This window comes from Podarcis liolepis (assembly GCF_965112155.1).
Source record: "Podarcis liolepis genome assembly, chromosome: 15".
In the NCBI taxonomy this organism is placed as follows: Eukaryota; Metazoa; Chordata; class Lepidosauria; order Squamata; family Lacertidae; genus Podarcis; species Podarcis liolepis.
This window is the reverse complement of record NC_139566.1, coordinates 20,652,586-20,679,349: the sequence shown is the minus strand read 5'-3', so window position 1 is coordinate 20,679,349 and position 26,764 is coordinate 20,652,586. Positions and strand designations below refer to the sequence as shown.

Below are 26,764 nucleotides of genomic sequence, written 5' to 3'. Positions count from 1 at the left end.
GAACAACAACATTCCTACCCACTCCCCCCCCCCCCGAGGAACGATCAGCAAAAACAAGCATGAACTGGATTAAAGTTCAATGGAAGTACTTCTAATGAAAGGAAGGAGAAAAGTCTCTCCTAGCCAAGGAGTGTAGGAAAGACATCTGCTGTCACGTGCCTTCTGACTTTCCGTGGAGGTGCCTTTGCAGGGGAAATGAGAGTCCGGGAATAATACTTTTCCTCTCCCCCATCTTCTCTATCGGCACACACACTTGCCTAGCTCTGCTTGCTACTAAACACAGGCATGATGGACATTATTTAAACAGCAGCATGTTTTTGACGGCAGCCCTTGACACCTGGTACACAAGATAAAGTCGGGTTAACGTTTCCCAAGCTGAGGAGAAGGCTAGGAGCAAGCCATTTAGAGACACAGTGCGTCCTTAGTGGAAGGAACCTCTCCCATTCAGGGGGGGGCGCGCAAAGATGCTCCCATGACTCACTCACAGAAGAGGAGAGGGTCACCTTAGCTTATCTGCTCCCTGCACACCATGGGAAACTAGTCAACTTCTTTGCCTTTGCATCTTTTTTTGGGGGGGTGCTTATAATTGGCTCGGCGAGGTCTAGTAACATGGAAAGCATATTTGACTCCTTCCTTTCTCTTTGAAGGCTCCTAATATATTCTACGTTATTAGCAGCCTTTGGAATATTAGGAGGAGGAAGGTATCGGGGAAGGAAGGCAGGGACTTTGCCTTTAGAGATGAACCTTTTGATTAGAAAACTTTGCTTAGTTCAAATCTGCCCTCTAGCTAAAGGGAGGGAGGGAGGGAGGGAGGGAGGGAGTTGAAACAGCATGATAGGTCCACATTTATTCACTGGCACAGATGCATCGTATTAACCCCTCAAAAGGCATAGTTATTTCTAAACCATAGAATGCCCAAATAGAGCCACGAATCATGGGAAGTTGAGAGTAGGAAATCCAACAGTATCTGGAGAAGGTTGTAGCTCAGGGATTAGAGAACATAAGAGGAGGCTCCTGGATCAGGCCAATGGCCCATCTAGTCCAGCATCCTGCTGTCACAGTGGATAACCAGTTGCCTTTAGGAAACCAGCAAGCAGGTTTCAGGCACAAGAGCCCTCTCCCCTCCTGTGGTTTCCAGCAAAAGCAGTGTTGCCTCCAACGGTGGAGGTATTGCTGAGCCATCAGCTGAGCCAACAGGGCGAATAGCCCTCAATAGCATCATCCTCCATGAATTAGTTCAACCCTCTTTTAAAGCCATCCATGTTGGTGGCCCTCACTGCCTCCAGTGGGAGTGAGTTCCATAGTTTAACTGTGGGTTGCATGGTGAAGTGCTTTCTTTTATCCACCCTGAGTCTGTCAACATTCAGATTCCTTGGATGTCCACAATAGTTCTAATATTATCAGAGAGGGAGGGGGGGAAATTCTCTGTTCACTCTCTCCATGCCATGCGCAACCTTATAAACCTGTTATCATGCTACCTTTGACTTGCCTTTTTCTCTGGATGCAGTGCACCTGCTTTGCATCCAGAAAGCTCCAGGTTTAATCCCCAGCATCTCTAGGTAGGGCAGGGGGAGATCCCTCTCTGGAAGACTGGAAAGGCACAAGAGCAGACTGCGTAGCTTTGGGACTACACATGGACCAGGAACCAGAGAACAAATTTCATATTTCCTTATGGGGAAAATCCATAGCTCAGTGAAAGAGAGTCTTTCTTGCCTGCCTTGCGTCCCAGGTTCAATCCCCAGGATATCCAGGTAGGCCACTGAAATCCTGGAGAGCTGCTGCCAGTCACTGCAGACACTACTAAAAAGGTAAAAAGGTAAAGGACCCCTGGAATGTTAAGTCCAGTCAAAGGTGACTATGGGGTTGCGGCACTCATCTCACTTTCAGGCCGACAGCTTTCTGGGTCATGTGGCCAGCATAGCTAAACCACTTCTGGTGCAATGGGACACCGTGATGAGTGCCAGAGTGCATGGAAATGCCGTTTACTTTTCTACTGCAGTGGTACCTATTTATCTACTTGCACTGGCGTGCTTTTGAGCTACTAGGTTGGCAGGAGCAGGGCCCGAGCAACGGAAGCTCACCCCGTCGCGGGGATTCGAACCACCGACCTTCTGATCGGCAAGCCCAAGAGGCTCAGTGGTTTAGACCACAGCGCCACCTTTTTTAGACACTACCACACTAGTCGGGCAGGTGGTCCGATTTAATACAAGGGAGCTTCCCATGTGGGCTCTCCTTCATTGGAGGCTTTTAAAACTGAGGTTGGCTGTCCATCTGCCTGGGATACTTTAGCGGCGGTCCCTGCATAGCAGGGGGTTGGACCAGGTGATCCTTGGGGTCCCTTCCAACTCTAGAATTCTATGGTTCTATGTTCCCCCCACCCCCACCTGCCATGCAAGTTCGCCCTTTCCAGCCTTGGCCGCAGGATGGAAGTTCTGCAAGCTGCACAGCAGAAATTTCAGGTGTCTCCAGCCCTATCATTTTCCTCATGTCCCCCACCACTTGCCTCCTACCACACTCGCCAGCTGTCAGAATGAAATGGCGTCTCTCCCCAGAGGAGGATGTGTGCTCATTTAATGTATGTATTAATAAGTATATTGACTTTCTCTCTCCCCCCCCCCCCCGGTTGTCAGTCTCCATCAAGATTTATTCCCCCTTCACGGCCCCTTATTGACTGAGGAAAAGAGTATTCCCACAGGTCAATCAATCCTGATCCAGACCGTGGACGGGAGTCAATAGCTATTTATTATATGATATATGGGCTTCATCACTTTAAACGCTATTAAAGGAGGAACATGGCAGAAGAGTGTAAGGCGGGAAGCAGAGCGGGAGATGTCCAAACTCAAAGCCAGAAGGGAGACTTGCGTAGCAAAACCAAAGCAAGCCAGGAGGATGGGGTGGGGGCGGACTGCCTGAGGTGGAGGGGGGATGTGAGCAAGGTGCTCAACAGCTCATTGTCCACAGCAGATCACCTTTTGGTCTGGCAAACAGCAGCAAAGTTATGCAATTTTGACCACATGCTTACTGTTCTCAGGAGCTGAATGCAACATGCATCATCACTTCGCTGGGTTCAAAATGCAGGCAACCAGCCTTACTGCCCATTCTGTAGAGAGGGGCTCTAGTGCGTTGGTCCCAAGTCCTGCCCCAACTGCACCCCTGTGGAGCAAGTCTCCTCGTTATCCTTTAGACAGGGATGGATCTACAGGTTACAGACACTTCAGGTTGCAGACGCTTCAGGGGACAGACTCCACTAACCCAGAAATAGTACCTCGGGTTAAGAACTTTGCTTCAGGATGAGAACAGAAATTGCTCGGCGGCAGCTTGGTGGCAATGGGAAGCCCCATTAGCTAAAGTGTGCTAATGAATTAAGTTCTTAACCTGAGGTACCACTGTACTATGAAATGAATGAAGCTTCAGCTTCAGGGTTACCTAACCCTAGAGGGGCCTCAGAAGCAACTTTAGCCCACATTGCTTACAATTTTTTGGGTCTAGTAGACGCAATTAGAGTTGCACATCTCAAATCAATCTTGTTTTGTTTTGTTTTGTTTGTTTTGTTTTGCTTTGTTTTGCTTTATTTTATATATTTCAACAACCCCAAAGTTTGAGAGTCAGCAGCACAGGCATTGTAAAGGGAAGATGTCACAGTAATTTGGCTGTTCTGCTGAAGAGCACTTAATTTCTTTATGCATATTGTCTCGAGAAAAATGACACTGTGAGGAAGCTCTCATATGATGAAACTGTTATGTGAACAGGTTGCTAGAAAAAAATGAGTATTTTGTAAAAGATGCTTCATGTAATATGAGATAACCCAGTGCAGCAATTTTAATCAAAATCTGAGATGTAGCAGTTAATTTTTAAAAAATAATAATCTGTGGTGACCTGTCGTGGAACAACTCAATTGAAGAAGATAACAGTGGTTACTCAGACCTCGTTGCTGGTTGCGAAGGGGCCCCCATAGCAGTTTAAGCTTCACAGCCCCCCAAATGTAGGTCCACCAATGCCTTTTGTTTGTGGGGAAGAGCTGTGGCTCATTGGCAGGGCACCTGCTTTGTACGCAGAAGGTTCCACCTTCAAACCGCAGCATCTCCAGGTAGGGCTGGGGGGACTCCTTGGCTGAAACCTCAGAGAGCTGCTGCCAGTCAGTGCAGGCAATACTGAGCTAGATAGACCAATGGTCTGGTTTGAACATAAGGCAGCTTCCTATGTTCCTATGTTTTAAAGGAAGGGCTGTAGCTCCATGGTGGGGAGTTGTGTGATGAAGAAGGGTCTGAAGTTCTGGAAAGCCGCCTTCAGTCCATGTAGACCATAATGAGCTATGGTCAGACTCAGTATAAGGCAAGTTTCTATGTCCCTATGTTTAGAGATCTCCTTGTGGCTGCCCTCAAATCGCCCAGGAAGCTTTTCCATGGATCTCTCTTTCGTCCAGGAGAGCGCACGCTGCTCTTTTTAAAGTGTGCTCCTAACCCATGGATGCAAACAGATGGCCATCCTAACCTCTGCTTAAAAACCTCCAATGGTCTCCCCTTCATCTGTCAGGGATGCTTTAGCTCTGGTTCGTGCCTTGCAGGGGGTTGGACTAGATGACTCTTGGGATCCCTTCCGACTCTAGCATCTATCACAGGAGCAGAGCTCCTTAGGCTTACATGGATCTCTTCTCCTTGCTCCCTTGCACTTGGAAGGTCCTTGGAAGTTCCCCCATCCCTGTTTTCATGGGCAAACACAACCTAGAGTCATTGCCTTCAGGAGGAAAAGAGACTTACACAGGATGAGCAGGTAGAAAGCAAAAATGCACACACAGTCAGCACATCTCTCGAAGCGTTAGCAATTCCAAAGTGGCAACGCTTAAACCTCTAGCTCCAGAGACACCAGGAATTCCACACTGCTTTTCCACCCCCACCCCCCAATTCACAGCGACGTTTAAAAGTGCCTCTTTTCTGGGATCTCTTCACCCACTCCCTTGCAGCCAGATTTGGCAAGTCCGTTTCAGGGCCTCTTCCCACCAGGCCTGCAGCCAGACATATTGGAGTGCGGCGGCTTAATGAGGTGGAAAATCTTTGCGGAGTTGCTTCTTAAGTGAGCAGTTGGCATGGATATTGCCTGCATGCTTTTCATTAGGTCTGCGCGACTAAAACGAGACTTACTCTCACCTCTTAAGAAAAAGCAAGATAGAAATTCAGAACAGGAGCCTGGTAGTATATCCCTGGCAGGATATACTGCACCCACAGCTCCCCTCCGCCCCCACTGTGGCTCTGCAAGGGGGTGCAGGATTGCCTGTGCAAAGCAGGGCGAGACGAGCCAGTCTGGATTGTCTATTAATTAGGATTCGTTCTCAGCAGCAAAGTCAAATCAAGCTAAAGGGAGGCCTTGAATAATAGCACAGCATGGCTCATAACAAGACATCAGGAGACATGTCCTCCAATAAAATACTGATTTGCAGGCACAGTACTGAGTCTTGCACATTGCAACTGTTCCGGCAGGACTTGCACACCAGCAACCCCCCCCCCAAACCCCAACCCTCTGTTCTATAATCCTTTGCACTGTGGCAAGTTCCCCTGATTTGAACTAATTTGGCCTTAAATGCTGCAGTATGATCGCAAAAGGGACGCGGGTGGCAATGTGGGTTAAACCACAGAGCCTAGGACTTGCCAATCAGAAGGCTGGTGGTTCGAATCCCCACGACGGGGTGAGCTCCCGTTGCTCGGTCCCTGCTCCTGCAGCCTAGCAGTTCGAAAGCACGTCAAAGTGCAAGTAGATAAATAGGTACCACTCCAGCGGGAAGGTAAACGGTGTTTCCGTGCGCTACTCTGGTTCACCAGAAGCGGCTTAGTCATGCTGGCCACATGACCTGGACACTGTATGCCGGCTCCCTCGGCCAATAAAGCGAGATGAGTGCCGCAACTCCAGAGTTGGCCACAACTGGACCTAAAGGTCAGGGGTCCCTTTACCTTTTATGATTTACCTTTTATTTGGCCTTAAATGCTGCAGTATGATCGCAAAAGGGACGCGGGTGGCACTGTGGGTTAAACCACAGGGCCTAGGACTTGCCAATCAGAAGGTCGGCGGTTCGAATCCCAGCGACGGGGTGAGATCCTGTTGCTCGGTCCCTGCTCCTGCCAACGTAGCAGTTTGAAAGCACATCAAAGTGCAAGTAGATAAATAGGTACTGCTCCGGCAGGAAGGTAAACGGAGTTTCCGTGCGCTGCTCTGGTTCGCCAGAAGCGGCTTAGTCATACTGGCCACATGACCCAGACGCTGTATGCCGGCTCCCTCGGCCAGTAAAGCAAGATGAGTGCCACAACCCCAGAGTTGGCCACAACTGGACCTAAAGGTCAGGGGTCCCTTTACATTTTATGATTGCAAATCATTTAGTAGATCGCCATGGGGTGATGAGCCAGTGTGGCGTAGGGGTTAGGGTGTTTCACTAGGACACAGGAGACTAGGGTTCAAATTGCCACTCAGCCATGAAGCTCACTGGGCATAGCTATCAACTTTTCCATTTTCTTACGAGGAATCCTATTCGGAATGAGGGAATTTCCCTTAAAAAAAGGGAAACATTGACAGCTCACAGGGCTGTTGTGGGGATTAAATGAGGAGCCAGAGAAAACTATGTACACCACCATGGCCTTCTTGGAAGAAGGGTGGAATACCAATGCAATAAATCACTCAGTAAATCAATGAGTTCCCACGATGCAGATTACAACAATTTAAAAATACATTATTAAAATATGTTGAAACAAACTACAGTCAAGAGAATAGGGTGGATCCATATCTATCTATCTATCTATCTATCTATCTATCTATCTATCTATCTATCATCATCATCATCATCTATCAAGTTCATAAAAATGTAAGGCTGTCATGCCACAGTTTGTGTAGCAGCCGATCATGTAAGAAAGTTAGTGCTACAGTACTAAAAGCAATACTTCCCAGTTGCCACAAACACCCACATCACACAAGTTCTCTCGATGTTCAACCGATAATGTGCAGCGCATCTAATAAAATGATTTCCATGTCGTTAAAACATGTTTTCTTTGCCTTCCCCTCATAGAGAGAGGGAGAAAAGAGAGACACAGTAAAGGACCTGTTTCATCTAGAGAAGTTTTTCCCCTAGAAGGATCAGGCTGGTCTCTCACCCAGTTATTTCTCCGGCAGAGCCATAATTAAATGGGAGATAGTAAGATGTGCAAGGGACCTAGCGGCGCCTAATTAAGCCTGGCTTTCCCGAGACCAGCTGCTGGAGGCGAACCAGCTTCTCCAAAAGCGAGCATCATTAGTGACATGAATGGGATGGGGGGCGGGAGGAGCACCATGTATCGCAGCTTCCATATTGCCAGAGGGCCCCTTTAGCAAGCCCAGGGGAGAGGGCTGCCTTTAATATTTCATCAAAGGCTTCCATGTTTAAACACTGCGTTTCCTTTTATGATTGTTTAATCAACGCGACAGCAGGACCTTAGAGCTGGGAAGCTGTTTACACTTTCGCGCGAGATCCAATACGGTTTTGAAGACGGAGATAAGCTCCCACGAGGGAGCTCTCTGGAAAGGGAGCCTAACTTTTCAAAGTTAGACTGGAAAAGCAGGTCGCGGGTCTTGGCCGCCCCATCGCAGAAACATGGGAGGCTTCTTTTATGGGCAAGGGTCGTGGCTCAGGGGAAGAGAAGGTGCTTTGCATGCAGCAGGTCCCAGGTTTGGATTTGGATTTGATATCCCGCTTTATCACTACCCGAAGGAGCCGCAAAGCGGCTAACATTCTCCTTTCCCTTCCTTCCCCACAACAAACACTCTGTGAAGTGAGTGGGGCTGAGAGACTTCAGAGAAGTGTGACTGGCCCAAGGTCACCCAGCAGTTGCATGTGGAGGAGCGGGGAATCGAACCCAGTTCACCAGATTACGAGACTACTGCTCTTAACCACTACACCATCCCCCAATGGCATCTCCAGGTAGCAATGGGAGAGGCGCCTTGCCCAAAATGTTGGAGAGCTTCCACCAGTTTCTGCAGAGCAGTGGCGGACCTTAGGGTCCCAAGTTTCAGTGGTGCACAGTTCAACACCGAAATTCAGCACCCTCCCCCCAATCCTCTTGCCTCCCATTCTGCATAATAGTTGCAGAGCCCCCTGTGGCACCCCCGAGACTCTGCACACGAATTGGTCGCTCTGCCCTCTGCGTGGAGACTTCTTGGCAGGGCTGGTCAGGGGGAGAGGGGGGATGGGGTGAAGGTACTGAACTGGATGCTGGGGGAGGGCAAGGAATCCACCAACAGGTTTCCCACCCCGCAGGTGCTGGACTTCCTGGTGGATGAGGATGAGCCGTCTGAAACAGGCCCCGGCCCTCTCCCTGCTGGTGGCATTTCCTGCCCAACTCTGAAAATGGGCCATGAGCTGCACTTCCTGTCCTTGGAGAGGCTTATACCTTTAAGAAAGTGGAAGGTGAGGAGCAGAATAAATAATAATGTTTAAAAGCCCTTGGATCACCTTGTATTATTATAAACAAGATGCCTGTCAAGCAGACCTCCCAGATGCAGAAAACATGAATTAAGTCACAAGATACTGAAGAGATGGGGATTTAATGTATTTTTAATCTTTTGTTGGAAGCCGCCCAGATGAGCAGGGTATAAATAAATTATTATTATTATTATTATTATTATTATTATTATTATTATTATTATCCCTGAATGTAGCTGTTACCTGTATGCCAGCTATTACACATCAGCTAACTGATGGGTATTTCCCATGCTTTGGGTTGTATCCAATGCTAGTCCTACGCAGAGGAGACTGCCAATCATTTTCTGGGTACAATTCAAAGGGCTTGTTTTAAATGGCTCAGGACCCCATACTTCAAGGTCCGCCTCTCCCCATATAAACCAACCCAGAGCCCCCTGCAATCATCATTGGAGGCCCTTCTTTGTATGCCCGCTCCACAAGAGATCTGGAGAGTGGTAACACGAGAACAGGCCTTTTCTGTGGTGGCTCCCCATATGTGGAATGCTCTCTCCAGCAAGGCTTGCTTGGGAGTCGTCACTACATATATTTAGGTGCTAGGCAAAAACTCCTCTTCTCCCAGGCTTTGGCTAACTAAACAATTTATGTCCTTTTAAACTGGGAGGAGGGTATTGTTATTGTTTCTTACCATGTTTCCTTTCTTATTTTTGTATTTTCTATCATAAACCACCCTGTGATGCTCGGATGAAGGTTGTATGGAAATTTACTAAGCCAATAAATACAGTGGTGCCTCGCAAGACGAAATTACAGTGGTACCCCGCAAGACGAATGCCTCACAAGACGGAAAACCCGCAAGACGAAAGGGTTTTCTGTTTTGGAGGTGCTTCGCAAGACGAATTTCCCTATGGGCTTGCTTCGCAAGACGAAAGCCCATAGGGAAATCTCCGGGGACCTGTTTTAAATTGCTGGCGGTCGGGAGCAAAGACTTTCGCCCACAGCCGGCCTTCAGAAGAGGTCCTGGACCTCTTCTGAAGGCCGGCGGGGGGCAAAAGTCTTTGCTCCCCCCGCCTGCCTTCCCGGGACAGCGGAGACTTCTCCGCTGCCCCGGGCGATCTTAAAATGCTGGCGGGCGGGAGCGAAGCGTTCGCTGCCGACCCCCAGCATTTTAAAATCTCCCCGGGACAGCAGAGAAGCAGCCCCCTGCGACCCTCTCCCGGCTGGAGAGGTGACGTGCGCCTATGGCAGGAGCCTCCATAGGCGCGGGTCACCTCTCCAGCTGGGAGAGCGCGCGCGGTCTTGCGAGGCACCACTGTAATTCGTTCCGCAAGTTTTTTCTTCTTGCGAGTTTTTCGTCTTGCGATGCACGGTTTCCCATAGGAATGCATTGAAAATCAATTAATGCGTTCCTAGGGAAACCGCCTTCAGACCAGGTCCGGGGACAGTCTGTCAGTCTGGAGGCTCCTGCCATAGGCGCGCGTCACCTCTCCAGCCGGGAGAGGGTCGCAGGGGGCTGCTTTAGCCCCGCGCGCCCTCTCCCAGCTGGAGAGGTGACGCGCGCCTATGGAGGCTCCTGCCATAGGCGCGCGTCACCTCTCCAGCCGGGAGAGGGTCGCAGGGGGCTGCTTTAGCCCCGCGCGCGCTCTCCCAGCTGGAGAGGTGACGCGCGCCTATGGAGGCTCCTGCCATAGGCGCGCGTCACCTCTCCAGCCGGGGGAGGGTTGCAGGGGGCTGCTTTAGCCCCGCGCGCGCTCTCCCAGCTGGAGAGGTGACCCGCGCCTATGGAGGCTCCTGCCATAGGCGCGCGTCACCTCTCCAGCCGGGAGAGGGTCGCAGGGGGCTGCTTTAGCCCCGCGCGCGCTCTCCCAGCTGGAGAGGTGACCCGCGCCTATGGAGGCTCCTGCCATAGGCGCACGTCACCTCTCCAGCCGGGAGAGGGTCGCAGGGGGCTGCTTCTCTGCTGTCCCGGGGAGATTTTAAAATGCTGGGGGTCGGCAGCGAACGCTTCGCTCCTGCCCGCCAGCATTTTAAGATCGCCCGGGGCAGCAGAGAAGTCTCCGCTGTCCCGGGAAGGCAGGCGGGGGGAGCAAAGACTTTTGCCCCCCGCCGGCCTTCAGAAGAGGTCCAGGACCTCTTCTGAAGGCCGGCTGTGGGCGAAAGTCTTTGCTCCCGACCGCCAGCAATTTAAAACAGGTCCCCGGAGATTTCCCTATGGGCTTTCGTCTTGCGAAGCAAGCCCATAGGGAAATTTGTCTTGCGAAGCGCCTCCAAAACAGAAAACCCTTTCGTCTTGCGGGTTTTCCGTCTTGCAAGGCATTCGTCTTGCGGGGTACCACTGTAAATAACTGTAATTAAACAAGAGGGGAAGCACTCAGTGATCACAACCCGAGAATGTCCCTGTTAGATTGTGGACGATACAATAATTTTACACTTCCGACTTTGGAAAGGAGGCTGGGAGCTGATGGAAAAGCCGAGCAGGAAACCCTGCAGACCAAGATTAAGGCATCAAGCACACCGTCTTAGCCTAGCTGGCTCATCAAGCTGTCAAGAAGGAGACCTTGGATGTGCTTTGCAGAGCTCCACAAGGACGAGCGATGCCTCTTAGCCAAAAGAGGACTCACAGTTTGGTGCAAACAGGCCAAACGGGAATGTTTTGCACTCTGCAGTCCTTGACAGGGCAGGAACTATTGGCAGAGATGCTTTCCTTTGGAGACTGAGAATGCTGGAGACTGACACGACACCAGGAACCATCTGTTTATTTAAAAACATGCCAAGTGCATGACAGGTGAACCCAGGTTAGTCGTGCTATTAATTTCAATGGGTCTACTCTGAGTAGGACTAAAAATGGGATGTGAACCATTCTTTCCAAGGCACATGGTCAACCCACCCAGTCTCGTAGGTTTGCAGAGGAGCAGGGGAGAGGCACTGAGTCCTTCTGTAGTCTGGTCTGCAATCCTTACCTTATCCTAGACCCATCACCATCACCACCCTGTTTCCCTTTCAGGATCCACTGCCTCTTGCCCTTCCTTTCCTTACATCTTCCCATCCTTTCTCCAGCTACCTAATGTTTCTGAGCTCCAGGAACAAGGAAATAGTGCAGGCTGGAGAAAGTTCCACCCACCAGCCGATGCAGTTAAAACCCAGCTCTTACCTGACCTTCCCACTAGTCACAGCCAAATAATAGCAGGCTAGAGGGAAAGTCAGAGAAGAACTTTTTTTTTTTAACATCTCGGAACACCAAGCCACACTTGCGTCTGCATCTGTTCTTGCTGAAAACTAATTAAAATGAATGCCAAGCATGCACACTGTTATTCCCTTGGGGGGGAAACCTACCAACCATTCTACTGATTCCCTTCCCACCCCCCAAGGAATCCCTACATCAACTTGTTTGCAACTTCTGTAAAATGGACAGAAACTTTGCATTGCTATCAGAGAACTTGTCCTGTGTTAAGGATCTTTGCAGAATGAACCTCAGGGGACATTGCTCTGCCAGAGGCAGCAGAGAGGAGCAAGCCCCTGGGACAAGGACTGCTGCTACCTCCACAGCTTGAGGCTCCTCTGTCTTCCTCCTCTGAAGACTGCCTCTGAGAGGCTTCCCAGCTCTTCCAGCACCTCTGGAATACAGATTTGACCCAATTTATGGAATGCTAGCTAAAAAACCTGGTTTGTCTGCCATCTATTTAAATGTGATGCCATTGTTAAAACAGCTGCACAGACTGCTACTACCGAGCCAGGTTTAAAACCTTGAACAACTTAGGTACATTGTACCTCAGGGACCACTTGAACCCTCGTATCCCAGCTCAATCAATAAGATCATCTGGTCATTCCCCAAGTTGGTGAGGCTTGTTTTGCAACAACAAGAAACTGAGTCTTTAGTGTCATCGGCCCAGTCCTGTGGAATGCTCTGCCACCAGAGATCCAGCAGACACCTTCTGTGCCAGCTTTTAAACGCCTTCTGAAAACTTTTGTATTCCGCTGGCAATGAAGAATACATCCCCCACAATGACCTGCTGAGATTTGTTTTAATTCTTTTGCTTTCAACTTTTTAAAAATTTGTTAAAATGATTTTACTGCATGGTTTCATGTTTTTATACTGCTGTAAACTGTTGTGAGATATTTCTATGATACAGCAGTATATAAATATTTTAGTAAATGCAGTGGTACCTTGGGTTAAGAATTTAATTCATTTTGGAGGTCCGTTAAGAGTTTGGGTGGATTCAGTCTTGATGGAACCTTGGGTCCCTTCCAAAGCAGTGATTGTGTATCTGTTAGGGTGGAATGTATAAGAGGAAACCAGCCCAACCGATTCCTTTGTCAAGGTAATGGGTAAGACTGGCCAACTAAGGACCACAATTTAGCATATCCAAAGAAGTTGTTCTGCTGCCATAGAAACAAATGGGTGAGCCTTTTCCTAAGTAAAGAACAATCGGTCAGGGATGCTGTGTAGATGAGAATTGTGTGTTGCTGGAAGCTGAAGACTATGAGGCATGTCTTGCTCTCTGCCGAAGATAAACTGAACTTTGGGGTTCCCTTGAAAACTAAATGGGGAAGCAAGATCTGCTGGGGTTTAATGCTCTGAGCCCCTCCATCCTATGCTCAGGCTGTGTAAAGAAAAGAACATATCCTAAAGACACCACAGTCTCCTCTGACCTTCATTCCAAGGAAACCAAACCCTGGGTAAATCCTCGGAACCAATGGAACCTCTCATCACTCAGAGATTGGGGTGGAGTGTAACAATATTGAAAGGGAAGAGAATTCCAGTCTGCTTCATGACTCACAGCTTGCCACAACAACCAGGCACCATCAGGGGGTCTGTTCAACGAAGTCACTGTGTCCATAGCAATGCAAAACACATACAGGATGTCTTGTGCACCTCACACCACAGCTCATGAAAACAGCAGGCACAAATAGAAACGTTTCACGTATCGATTTAATGAGCTGAGCTAGAAGCCTCGGGAGGAAGACCAGCTCCCAGCTGAAGAAGATAAACACTCAGTGATTGTGGCCTGAGAATGTCCCGATTAGACTGAGGGCAATCCAGTCATGTTGCCCTTTGACCTTAGAAAGGAGGCTGGGAACTGACAGAGAGCCGAGCAGGAAACCCTGCAGACCAAGATTAAGGCATCAAGCACACAGTCGTGGAGTAGCTGGCTCATCAAGCTGTCAAGAATAAGACCTTGGATGTGCTTTGTGGATTTCCACGCGGAATAGCAGCGCCTCTTAGCCGAGAGAGAACTCGCAATTCGATGTGAACACACTAAAGGGGGGTGTTTTAAATGCAGTTTTACACTCTCCAGTGTTGAACAGGTGGGAAGTCGGGGCAACCTTGGCACAGACGGCTTCCTTCAGAGAGGCACATCCTGCAGTCTTGCAGGTTATCTGGAACCATCTGTATATCTAAAGGCATGCAAAGTGCCCATCCCTGTGACAGGTGAACCATGTTCAGGGAAGGAGAGCCCAGGTGTTGTAGGGGCATTTGGGGGGTTAGGGGGTGCAATGTCCTAGCCCTTAGCGGCTGCATTACTTGGACCAGGATTTTGTTTTCTGCTTGAAACATTAACATTAAAATCAGTACAGTACACAAGCAAGGCATGGGTTACCAGCACAAACGGCAATGGGTAGCAAGCTCAGATGTTGATCCAATGGCTGGCACACTCCCTGGGCTCCTGTTATATGCTGCTTCTGGATGCAGAGGTGACATATGGCCATCATGAGCAGTAACCATTGATCATTTTATCATCTCTGAATTTGGATTCATCCCTTTAAAATCCATCATAGCCCTATGGATGAAAATGCAAGAAGAGGCCTGCTGGATCAGGCCAATGCCCCATCTAGTCCAGCATCCTGTTCCCACCATGGCCTACCAGATGCCCCAATGGGATTTCACAAGCAGGATCCAAGCACAAAAGCCCTCTCCCCTCCTGTGATTTCCAGGAACTGGCATTCAGAAGCATTACTACTCACTATTGTGGCAAGTAAACACTGATAGCCTTATCCTCCATGAATTTGTTAGATCCTCTTTTAAAGCCATCCAAGGATGTCACTGTATCTTGTGGCAGTGAATTCCACAGGTTAGCTTCTCCTAGTAACGTTGCCAGTATCCTACCAGGAAATGACTCCTGATGCTTAGCCAAAGTCTGCATCCCTGAAATTTCCACATTTGGGACTTTATCCAACATTTCCTGTCCGCTAGCACAAGAGTTTAAAGATTGCACAACAAAGGAATCCAATGCTGCGAGGGAGAGCTAATTGTGCAACAGCTGATTCTGGTTGCAAAGTATGTTGCGCAACAATCTTTCTGTTTTCGCTTGCACAGCCAATTTTTCCATTCTGTAGCGCAACAGCTGATCTTTGTCATGCAATCTGCTGCACAACAACAGTGAATGTAACTGGTATTTGCTATGGCTGTTATTTTTAGCCCACAAATGTTATCCAAATTATTATATGATTTACTGCATTGTTAATAATAATAATAATAATAATTTTAAATAATTTTAAATAATTTTAAATAATTTTAAATAATTTTAAATAATTTTAAATAATTTTAAATAATTTTAAATAATTTTAAATAATTTTAAATAATTTTATTATTTGTACCCAGCCCATCTGGGTTTCCCCAGCTGCTCTTTGACATTTCCCTTTCACTGGAATGCATCAAAATTAATCACGTAATTAATGATCAGCCATAGCAGACAGCAAGAAGAACAGTGCAGGTTTTAGCAGAAGCCAAACTGCAGCGGAATGGAAACAACGCTGATTGCAAGGAATGCAAGGAATCCGGGACGGGGTGGGAATTGCTGCTTCCTCCCATCCCTAAGGTGGTACTTAAGTGATACGGCTTACCTGGTGATGATAGCCAGGTGGGGAGGGCTCATGCAAGCCCCCATGAACAGCACCACGTTCTCGTGCCGCGTCTGCCTGTATGCCATCACTTCCCTCTTGAAGGCTTTCAGCTGGTCCTCGTTATCGCGCTCAATGTCGATCAGGCGGATGGCCACCTCGCCGTGCCAGCGGCCGTGAAAGACCTGCCCGAAGCGGCCCTTTCCAATCAGCTCGCCAATCTCCAGCTGCTCAAAGGGGATGTCCCACTCCTGGAGGAAGATGCTGGTCTGGCTGGCCTTGCGGGGGAAGTTGCGGGCAGAGAGGAGTGAGAGGTTCATCTCCTCGAAATCGTCCTCCGATTCTTCGTCGTTTCCCTGTTCATTCTGGGGGCGGGGAAAACAAGAGATTTGTTTTAATGCAAGTGGAGGTGATATCCATCGTCCCTGCATGGGGACACCATTCACCTCTCAATCACCCAATGGCACAGTGATGTCAGGTGACCCACTTTCATCCTGTGTGTGTGCATCACTTTGAAACCCTGGCAATCAGCTGATTGTAGGGCTTGGGGAAAAACTGTGCACAGGGCTTTACAGGTGGCACAAATCAGTGGACTGGTGGTGCCTGAAACCTCCTTCTTGGACCAGCCTTGTTTTTACCTGCCCTATGCCAGATGTCCCATACAACATCGGTTGTAGGAAATATGGGCATGCCTTGACCGAAACAGCCACAAGGGCCAAATGTGCAGCTCTGGTGGGCCTGATTAGGCCCACAAGCTGGAGGCCACCCAATCATGTTTTAAAGCAGATATGAGGAACCTTTGGACTGCCAGCTGTTGTTGAACTCCCATCATCCATGGCCATTGCTCATGATCTGTGGGGCTGATGAGAGATGCAGATAAGCAACATCTGGAGGGCCAAAGGGTTTCCCACACCTGTTTTAGAATCTATTTTATCTAGGATATCAAACGCTCCAACACAACATCAGCTAGCCCTCAAGCTATGGATACCTGACAAGCCCTGAAAAAGCAGGCATGTAACACCAAGGTCATGGGTTTGATACCCATATGGGTGCAAATTCCTGCATTGCAGGGGTTTGGACTAGATGATCCATGGGGTCCCTTTCAACTCTATGATTCTACTCTTTTAAGATGGGCTTGGGTGTCAAATGTGTTGGTGCGAGACAACCACAGATCACTACAGGTCAGGTGAGATGGCCCAGAGCATTTTGTGATTGTCCATCAAGCTGGAAGGAGAGGCAGGCATTCGGTGGGGAAAACCCACAAAAGACCCCCTGACTCCCAGGAATAGTGGTGGTGGAGCCCACCACATGATTCTCCTTCCTGTGTGGTGCAGAGTGCTCCTTCACAAGTGACTTCTTGGGAGAGCAGCCACTTGCAAAGGAGCAGGATCAGTGCCTGTGCTGAACACAGGTACCGTTTCTGCCTGCTGCAAGGCTTTCCTTCGGAAGAGAAGATGCTTGCAAAGTAGCAGCATCAGCACCTCTGCTGAACAGCTGTTCAGCACAGACGCCGATTCTGCCTGCTGCAAGGCTCTCCTTTGCAAAGGCACACCTGCAGAATTAAGCCCCCTGCTCTCGGGTCAGAAGCGGAGGTGGGAGAGGTGATGCTGTATGTTTAATTAGGTAAATAATAATAAAATGCCTTGCCCTCAAGCTACTTTGGGATCAAATTCAAGGTGGGGTGGGTCACCCTGATTCAGGACCCCTGAATTGAGGCCATGGGATGGATGGGGTGGTCACCAATTCTTGTGTGCATCTTACCTCAGAGGTTGGTTCCACTTCAATTTGAAGTAATGGGTTTCCTTCCAGGCTGCAGAGAAAACCAAATGTTGCAAATTATTAAGACTTGAAAGTTAGAAGTGCCAGGAGCACAGGGAAAGCTACCTTCCACAGAGTCAGACCATTGGTCCATCCAGTTCACTCAACACTGACCATCAGTGGGTCTCCAAGCAGGGGACATCCCCAGTCCAACTTGAAGATGCCAGGGGGTTGAGCTTTGGACATTCTGCAGGCAAAACAAATGCTCTAAGGGCTGAATTATTCCCACTTGAAAATCAATGGGACCAAACTTGTCACAAGTAACTAACTTTTCCCGCTGATGTCAACAGGACTGAAGGATGTCTAACTGAGGTTGCATCTGCACCACCATACAGTGAATGCAGTATCACACGACTTTAAACAGTCATGCCTTCTTCCAAAGAATCCTGGGAGCTATAATTTATTAAGGGTGCTGAGAGTTGTGAGGAGATGATCCTGCTTTAAATGTACAATGCAGATGGGACCTTGGTCTCCATGGCAAGAGTCATTAAGCTCCCCCAGAATTTTCTTGAATGGGGGGGCTGGAGAAGGGTCGCGGGAGATTGCCTCCCTTTGCAAATGAACAAAGGGCTGCAGTTTCTACAGCAAGTCACGTAAAAAGAATTATGGGATGCTGTTCTCTTCTTACGCCCTTCAAACAATCGAATGGGTCACTGCTCAAAGGCTTATAATACGAAGAAGGGAAGAAACACCAACCAAACAACCTTATAGACGAAATTATCCCTGTGTTATAATGCATGTCATCAACGAAGCACAGTTAATTTTGCCGAACAGCAACAATACGTTTGAAGCTCAGTGAAAATATAAATAGATCTGCAGGCCAAAGAGTCATTTCTTGTGAATCAGTTTGATGGGAGGCCAGACCCAATATGAGGTTGGGGCTTATCTCATAATTTCTCTTCCCTCTGCATGCTCCCCACCCCCACTAACAGAAAGGCCACTAGTTTTCTAAAATATGACATGTCAGTGATGAGGGTTTTCATCTGAAATGAAATGATTGTTTGACCCAGCCAGCCATACTGATGACTGGTGCAACAATTGGAAGATATGCAACAATTTATATAGGTATGGTTGATTGATTGACAAGCAAATTGTTTGCCGTAATGACAGATGGGGTGTCTGTGGATGAAGGACATTTTTATCTCAAGGACTTCCGGCAGAATGAAGCGCGTCTCTGTATGCACAGAAGCCACATTCGCACCATACAGTCAAAGCACTATGATGCCACTTTTAAACAGTTGTGGCTTTCCCCAAAGGATTCTGGGAGTTGCAGTTTGCTAAGGGTGCCGAGAGTTTTTTGGAGGCCCCCATTGCCCTCTCAGAACTAGTTTTCACAGTGGTTTAAACCTTCAATCCTTCTTCCCAGGGAACTCTAGGAATTATAGCTCCAGGAAGCAAAGAGAGGCCTCCTAACCACTCTCAGCACCCGTCACGAAACTATAGCTCCCAGGATTCTTTGGAGGAAACCAGGAGTGTTTAAAGAGGTAACCTAGTGCTTTCAATGTAGAATGTGGCCTGAGACTCATTATCACCTTTGTCCAAGGATGTAATGACGGCCAGGTCCTGTCTTGTGGGAGGGAGTTCCATAGTTTAAGTATGAACTGCATAAAGAAGAGCTTTATTTTGTCTATCCTGAATCTTCCAATGTTCATTTTCATTAGATGTCCCTGAGAGATAGTATTATGAAAGAGGAAGACCATCTTTTCCCTATCCACTTTCTCTACCCCATGCATAATTTTATACACCCCTATTACTTTGTGTACCTCAAGCATATTGAAACCACGGCCTTGTTTTTGAAAGCCCGTTTTGCTTTCAAACTGATTGGCACTTAACCACCCACATTTGCCATTAGAGGGAAGGCTGAGTTGAACTTCCCCTAACTGAAGATTGTTTGCCCTTGATGTGTCCCAAAACTAGCATCTTACCTCTGTACCCTTCCTTTGGTGTCATGGCAATCAATGTGGAGGGGGAGAAAATAAACTAAAGTAACTGAAACACTCCTGCAAACAGCAAGTGCATTTTTACTTATATTTTAAGTGGTGTCATTGCTGCTGTTTTCAAAAGCAGGGGGCCACAGTGCATTCCTGACAGTGCACTTCCACTTCAGGCGATTTTGGAATGCCGAAATGCAGACGAGGAGAATTTTGCAAGCGTCTCCGAATGCAAGCAAAATGCGATATACTAAGAAGCAGGCAAAGTTAGCCACAAAACAGACACTGGCTTGGAGGGAAGAAGATTGAACATCCCTCTTGAGCCCCCTAAGAATCACGCTGAGGCCATTTCTAATGTTGATTCCTCAGCCATGTCTCCGGAGTCCTGTTTATTTCGGAGGGATCTTCAAATTATTGCAAACAAGTGGTATGAGCCACTTGGCTTCACTCCTAGGGAATACACCTAGTTGCCGATTCCATTTTTCACCTGTGTTTTCATTGATTGCCAACTAATCTCCCCCAGGCCTGGAGCCAGAGATTGCAGTAATAGCCGAGGCGCTGGCAGCACAAAGCTCCTCACCTAACATTATTTCTCCTCCCAGTCCAACTCTCTCCATTTCGTATTTCAGATGAACAGAGAGGGCACCTTTTAATGAAGCAACAGCGAGGAGTGAATTTAGAGCCCAGAGATTGTCTTCTTAGACCAATAAAGACTGATGGTGAGAGGTTCCAGGGAGAAACTATTCACTGAGCATTCATCCTTGTTTGCGGGGCTGGTTAGATGACATCGATCTACAGAGTCACCTAAGAGCAAGAGTTACCCCATAGCTCCCAGTTCAGGAGTGTGTCCACCCCTGTTGTTCAGCCCAGACACTGAGGTCCAGCTCCAAGAGCCTTCTGGCAGTTCCCTCACTGTGAGAGCTTCACTATACAGCTTCTGCAGAATGCTGAAGATGCAACTCTTAACGCTGACATTTGATCCTTGAGCTCTAGGTTTCTAAGACCCACCTTATTTTTGTGGTTGTAAGTTGTTTCAAACTGTTCTTAATATTGCGCTTTAATGTTGCAACCTGCCCTGGGACGGTAGGGTGAAGGGCTGGTAAATAATAATTATAATGCGATAGTGAAGGCAACATATAAAAGTGCATTATGTTAGGGGAAATCGCTTTACAAAAATATGCAGAATTAGGCAAAACTGCATACAGAATTGGGTGCGTTAGGACAAATTCCTACTAGAATGCTGATGAATATTCATGGGGATTTAGAAAAGAGGAATCACAAACAGGAATGGAAATGTGGAGAACTAGAGACTGGGAAACTGAAAAGAACCAAAGTTGACCAATTTGCCCGCCCCTAGTTGAGACTTGGTTGAAATTTCAAAAACTAAGCTGAGGCTGAGCCTCCCTGTAAGGAGAAACGCCGTTGTCTTCAGCTCAGGTGCGGCAGCCATCACAAACAGGTCCCTTTTCCGTCAAGGGTTTCTCAGCAGGGAGAGCGAGCGGGAGCAAAGCCTTCTGGGAGTCATTTGCCTGCAACTTTACACAAACACCTGCAAAGACTGAATTGCCTTCAGTAAGTTTGTGGGGCAGAGCAGGGGGGGGGAGGCGGGAGAGGAGAGACATTAATTTTTAAAAGCGGGAGCCGACTTTGGCAATTCGTCTGTAAGCCCCGAGTTAGAGCAGCGGAGGATTCTTTAATCTGCTGCGCACAAACAGCTGCCACTCTGAGATCTCGAGCCTCGCAGAGAAGTCAATTACTCCTGCCTAAAAGCCTGGGAGAAGAAGCCTTCCCAATGGGACTGGCAGGCCAGTCGCTTCCCGCATCACGAGTGCTGTCCCCTGCTCTGCGTTCCCTTCGCTTTGACCTTTGCAATCCAACACAAGCTTATCAAGTTACGAGCAGCGGTCAAAGCCAGGGGCTCCGTGGATCTGTTTTTCAGCCCTTTATCATTACTGTATTTAAGCAAAGGATGGAGTCCGTACATCCCCGTGGGACCCAAAGGCACAGAGAACTGACACAGGAGAGCTGTTCCATTGCATATTTTAATTAGGGAGACTTATATTTCAATGTTGATTGTTTTATTGTGCATATTCATTATCCTTTCTGTCTTGCATTTTATTCGGTGAACCACCCTGAGATCTTATGATGAAGGGCAGTGTATAAATCTAACTTCTTCACTTTTAATAGCATTGTGGATGTTTGGGGCATTGATTCTGAGGTTCAAAGCCCAATAGAGCTTGGGACCAGGTTATAAGAACATAACAAAAGCCTGCTGGATCAGCCTAATGGTCCATCTATTCCAGCATCCTCTTCTCACAGTGGCCATCCAGATGCCCGTGGAAAGCCTGCAAGCGGGACATAAGCGCCACAGCACTGAGAGGCAGAATCAGTGGAGGAAGAATATATAAAATATTGTCTCTCCCTTTATATACCCAGCTGGTCACCGAGTTCTGCAGGAGAGGGTCTCCTGTGTAGCATCTCATCAGGAAATCCGTTCTGTGCAACAGAACAACTGGGCCTTTGGAACTCCCTCCCCTTGTACACCAGACAGGCACCTCCTCTCCTGTCTTTTTCTTTGCCTTCGCTTTTCAACAACGCTTTGAGTTATAAGCATCTGTATTGGATCTGAATTTGTTTTTGCATATGAAAACGTTTTAATCGCGTGAGTTCTTCCCCTGCCCCCAAATTGCTGTAAGCTTAAAATGCATTTTAAATGTGTACTTTAGTGCCAATTTCTGTACTTTTCTTTATTTCTTTATATATATTTTTTTAAAAAGCCTGCAGATTAACATAGGAATGGAGCCAGATGGATGCATGAGTAAACAAAGACGAAAGTGGCAGGAACCACTTGCTGTAAATTTCAAGAGGGGGAGGGCGCTGTTGCGCTCGGGTCCTGCCTTCGGGCTTCCCATTGGAGGATCTGGTGGTGAGAACTGGGCTAAATGGGCCCCACTTTGGCCTGATCCGGCAGAACTCTTCTTAGGACTGATTCATCCATCCATGAGCACACGATGCAGAGGAAAGCAGAAGTGTGTGTCCAGATTTGCAACTGGAATAAGTGGTACATTGGGTTACAGACACTTCAGGTTACAGACGCTTCAGGTTACAGACTCCGCTTACCCAGAAATAGTACCTCGGGTTAAGAACTTTGCTTCAGGATGAGAACAGAAATTGCGCTCTGGCGGCGCGGTGGCAGCAGGAGGCCCCATTAGCTAAAGTGGTGCTTCAGGTTAAGAACAGTTTCAGGTTAAGAATGGACCTCTGGAACGAATTAAATACTTAACCCGAGGTACCACTGTATAGGAAGCTGCTTTGTACCAGGTGAATATTTCTAGCTTCTCCTGTTAAGAAAACAGCACACGTTCACGAACTGCTGCACCCCAACTTCAATTGGGCTCTGATGCACCTATAGGCTCTTCCTACCAAATAATTACTAATGTTTTAAAACAGGGGCTATTGGGGGCAAGTGGACATTGCCCCACCATAAGGGCATAGGAAGAGTCTGCTTGGTCAGGCCAACGGCCCATCTAGTCCAGCCTCCTGCTCTAAGAGTGGCCAAGCAGATGCCCATTGTGGGAAACCAGCAAGCAGGATTCAAGCAAAAGAACAACAGTCTCCCCTCCTGCAGTTTCCAGCACCTGGGGGCAGAGCATAGTCTTCATGGCTAGCATCCATCAATAGCCCTCTCTTTCATGATTTTGTCCAATCCTCTTTTAAAGGAGCATCTCCACCCCCATCATTCAGCCCGGACACTGAGGTCCAGTGCCAAGGGCCTTCTGGCGGTTCCCTTGCTGCGAGAAGCCAAGTTACAGGGAACCAGGCAGAGGGCCTTCTCGGTAGTGGCACCCGCCCTGTGGAACGCGCTCCCACCAGATGTCAAAGAGAAAAACAACTACCAGACTTTTAGAAGACACCTGAAGGCAGCCCTGTTTAGGGAAGCTTATAATGTTTAATAGACTATTGTATTTTAATCTTTTGTTGGAAGCCGCCCAGAGTGGCTGGGGAAGCCCAGTCAGATGGGCGGGGTAAAAATAATAAATTATTATTATTATTATTATTATTATTATTATTAAGCCATCCAAGTTGGTAGCCATCACTGCCTCCTGCGGGAGGGAGTTCCACAGTTTAACTATGTGATTTGTGAAGAAGTACTTTCTTTTCTCTGCCCTGAATCTTGCAACATTTGGTGTCATTGGATGTTGACAAGTTCTGGTGTTGCGAGAGAGGGGCAAAAAACTTTTCCCTTTCTCCATGCCTCAGTCAGTCAGCCTGCCTGCCTGCCACCCTCCTTTTGACTTTGGGCGGCCCTGGCTGTCAACTTCCTCTTCCTTGGTCTGAGTTTTGTCCTTGTAGAACTCAGCAGGGAGGAAGACTGGGTGGCTCTGCCTGCCATGGGCTCTGTCGCCACCTACTGTTGGCCTCCTTGCCTTCTGCCCTTCCAGTTAGCCCCATGGGAACAAGCCACCACTAGCCAGAGGGTAAACAGACAAGAGATCTCGGGGTCATTTGCAACAGAACAGCAAATGGTTTCTGACTCTGAACTTTTTGAGAGCAACAAGCGCATAGTAACTCTTTCCGCCTAATTTAGGGGGCTAAAATGAAAAAAGCTAATCAGGTGTGTTCTTCTTGTGTGAAAGGACTGCAAGGCCAGTTAAATTATGTAGGGATGGGGAAGAAATCTGATTTGGTTTGAATTTAAAGCACAATATCTTTCAAATTTTCTCTTTTCAAAATAATATGGGAACTGAAACACAGTCTCCTTCCAAATTCGGGCTTACCCAAATTTCGTGGCACAGTTTTCCAACCAACCAAAGTTTACAGAAATGCATGTATGAAGTGGATATGTGCATAAAAATGAATATATTTGTGAAAATAACATACGATAAAGGCATTATATCAGGAGAAAATGTTTGCAAAAGTGTATGAGCCTCAGCCATAACTCCTTGAAAAAATGTGTCTATTAGGAGAAATGCACACTGAATTGTTGAAAGATTGTTGTTTTGGGTTTTTTAAAGGCAAATTGCTGCAAAAATGTGGAGAAGTGAAGTTAAGATTGGGAAAATAAGAACCAAGATTGACAGATCCTACCACTCCTAGTCACTAGAAACAAATCTCTGAGCTCAGGATGTGATCAGAGGCACCTATTCTTTCATTCTGCCTGGATGTGTCTGGCACCTGCCTGTGGTTGGTAGATCGTGGGGTTCTAGTGAAAAAAACAAACTAGATCTGACAAGAAGTCTGCCTGCCCCTGTTTTGAAACTCTCTCTGCTCCCAGCTCATTTTCTCCCATCTCCGTTCTGTCCACCTGCAGTTTCCCCTTCACAGTTCTGATGAGTGAGAATCTTGTACGGGTGTGCACCTTATTAGTTTGAAACCGGTCTCCCTTTTCTTATTGTTCTCCTGTCTTTTGTCCTTTCAGTGGTGAGCCTTCCTTAACAAGTGACAGCTATGTTTCCTTTATTTCTACAGCCCTTCACATTCACCATAAGCAAACATGAAGGTGAAGTCAGCAGCCTCTGTTTTACCGGGAAGTGAAATTTGCACAACACCATGTAGAAGCACATCTCTTTCCCAGACAGCGCAACTGAGAAAAGCATCTCTTGCCCAGCACAACTTAGATATATACCATATTTACCCAAATCTAATGCTCACCATTTTGGGGCCAAATTACGTTGTGAAAATTAAGGTGTGCATTAGATTCAATGGCACATTTACACTCGCCAGCAAATACTTTTTTTGTTTTTTGTTTTGAGGTTCTGAAAATTGAGGTGCTCATTAGTTTCAATGACACATTAGACTTGAGTAAATACGGTAGCTCTTGCCCAGATTAACGTATTTACTTCTTTCATCACTTCATTGTAAAAAAAAGAAACACCACACACCCTCAACGTAGTTTGCAAAAGATAAAACCGTAAAATCAAGACGAAATCACAACCATACTTTAAAACATACAAATGTTAAAATGCTAAAACAGATTAAAATTACTTCCACTTTCTAAGGTTAGAGACATAGCTATTGCCCAACGTAACTTAGAGACATGGCTTGTCTTCCCAAAGAACAACAGTAAGGTAACACTGATATGTCTAAGTCAGGGATGGAGCTAACTCCAAGCCTGAAGCCTGAACTGATCCTCCAAGCAATTTTTTTTTAATGGCTCTCTGAAGCACCAGTGATTGTGGTAGCACAGGCAAAGATAAAAACAAATAAATAAAAAGAGGTATGGACAGAGCCTAGCACCCTGATGGGGATGCAAGTTTCCCCCTCTGTGGTTGTCAGGTTGATCAACTGAGGAGCAGAGAGCGGTGATAGCTTGCTCCTCAGCGGACCTGCGCTGATCTGCTGAGAAAGAGGGTATGTGTACACATGACTGGGTGTGCGAGCAAGTGGTGACTGCACCCGCTTTTGGCCATACTGGCCTGAGGAGGTTTGGTCAAGGATGCATACAGCCCCCAGGCCAAAAAAAGTTAGCTACTCCTGGTCACAGCGGTTAATACATGGGAGATCTCCTTTGAGAGAGTCAACATCAAAACATGGGAAAACTGCCTTATATGATTGGATTGTATCCTGTGGTCTCTCTTGCACTGGCAGAAAGCTCTTCGGTCCAGCTGAGACTTGCATCAGCGGAAGGGGGCAATATTTGCAATTCCCCTAGAGCCCCCTGGGCTACATCCCAAAGGATCTCTCAACTTTCTCATAGACCCCTCCAATGCAAGAATCCTGCCCACAGCTGTCCCTGGGTGGACTTGAACCACCGCCATTCTGGTTAGCAGCCAGACCCATGGTACCACAGACTCTCCCCTCTGGAGCAGATCTGAGGCATGGGGGGGGGGCTAGAGGAAGTCTCTGCTGGTCCAACGAGCCTTCCATCAGCACACCATGGGAAACAGCCCATTGGTACACAGCTCAGTTGGCAAGAACATCAGACTCTTAATCTCAGGACCATGGGTTCAAGCTCAACATTGGGGGAAAAGATTCCTTCAAACTCTACAATCCTATTTTTTTATGAAATTACTTCACCATATTAAAAAGACATTCGCGTGCACCCGCCACCCTGGCTTTCCTGTACGATTTCTTCATCTTCCCCTCCCCAGCGTAAATCTTACTCTCCTAAGAGGGCATTCCAGATCCAGATTCTAGGTCTACTACAATACCTACTAGGGAGAGGCAGGTTCTTCCAAGGAGAGGTCTCAATGGAGGTGGGCTTCAGAATAAGAGCAGAAATTCATGAGGACTACTCACATTGGGTTAGAATTCACTGGATGGAGGATGACTTGGGGCGCTCGGGTGGGCGTCTCGGGCACATCTGAAAGCAAAACAGGAGCCTGGTTCAGAACAGGGAAAGATCACACGTGCAATTCACATACTTAGCAGTGCCTGCAACATGTCTGCATAGCAAGCATCCTGCTGGCATATGTGACAAGAAGGCCAGTGTGGTGTAGTGGTTAGAGTGCCAGACCAAAAAGGGTTTTTAAAAAAGTGCCAGACTAAGACCTAGGAGACCATGGTTCGAATTCTCACTCAGTCATGAAGCTCACTTTGGGTGACCTTGAGCCAGTGACTATCTCTCAGCATAACCTACACCACAGGGTTGTTGTGAGGATAAAACAAGGAGGGGAGAACCAAGTACTCTGCCTTGAGCTCCTTGAGGTAAAATGTGTGATATAAATGTAAAAAAAATAGGTTGCAGTTTTGAGGTAGAGGAGAATGAAATCATCACTATGGGTGTGCACCAGATTTGGCTGAGTCT

The 26,764-nt window shown here is 47.6% G+C and overlaps 1 protein-coding gene across 1 annotated transcript in view; it reads right to left on the bottom strand.

Annotated features, from left to right (window-relative positions):
- The window catches only part of KSR2 (kinase suppressor of ras 2), a gene marked incomplete at its 3' end in the record, with an annotated part of 191,153 nt that overhangs the window by 30,175 nt on the left and 134,214 nt on the right, over window positions 1-26,764 (bottom strand). Inside the window, exons 12-14 of the mRNA XM_083478598.1 lie at window positions 26,257-26,320; window positions 17,030-17,078; window positions 15,272-15,633 (exon numbers count right to left, since the gene is read on the bottom strand). Of these exons, the coding sequence (XP_083334724.1) occupies window positions 15,272-15,633; window positions 17,030-17,078; window positions 26,257-26,320 (475 nt within the window). The remainder of the gene's footprint in view (window positions 1-15,271; window positions 15,634-17,029; window positions 17,079-26,256; window positions 26,321-26,764) is intronic.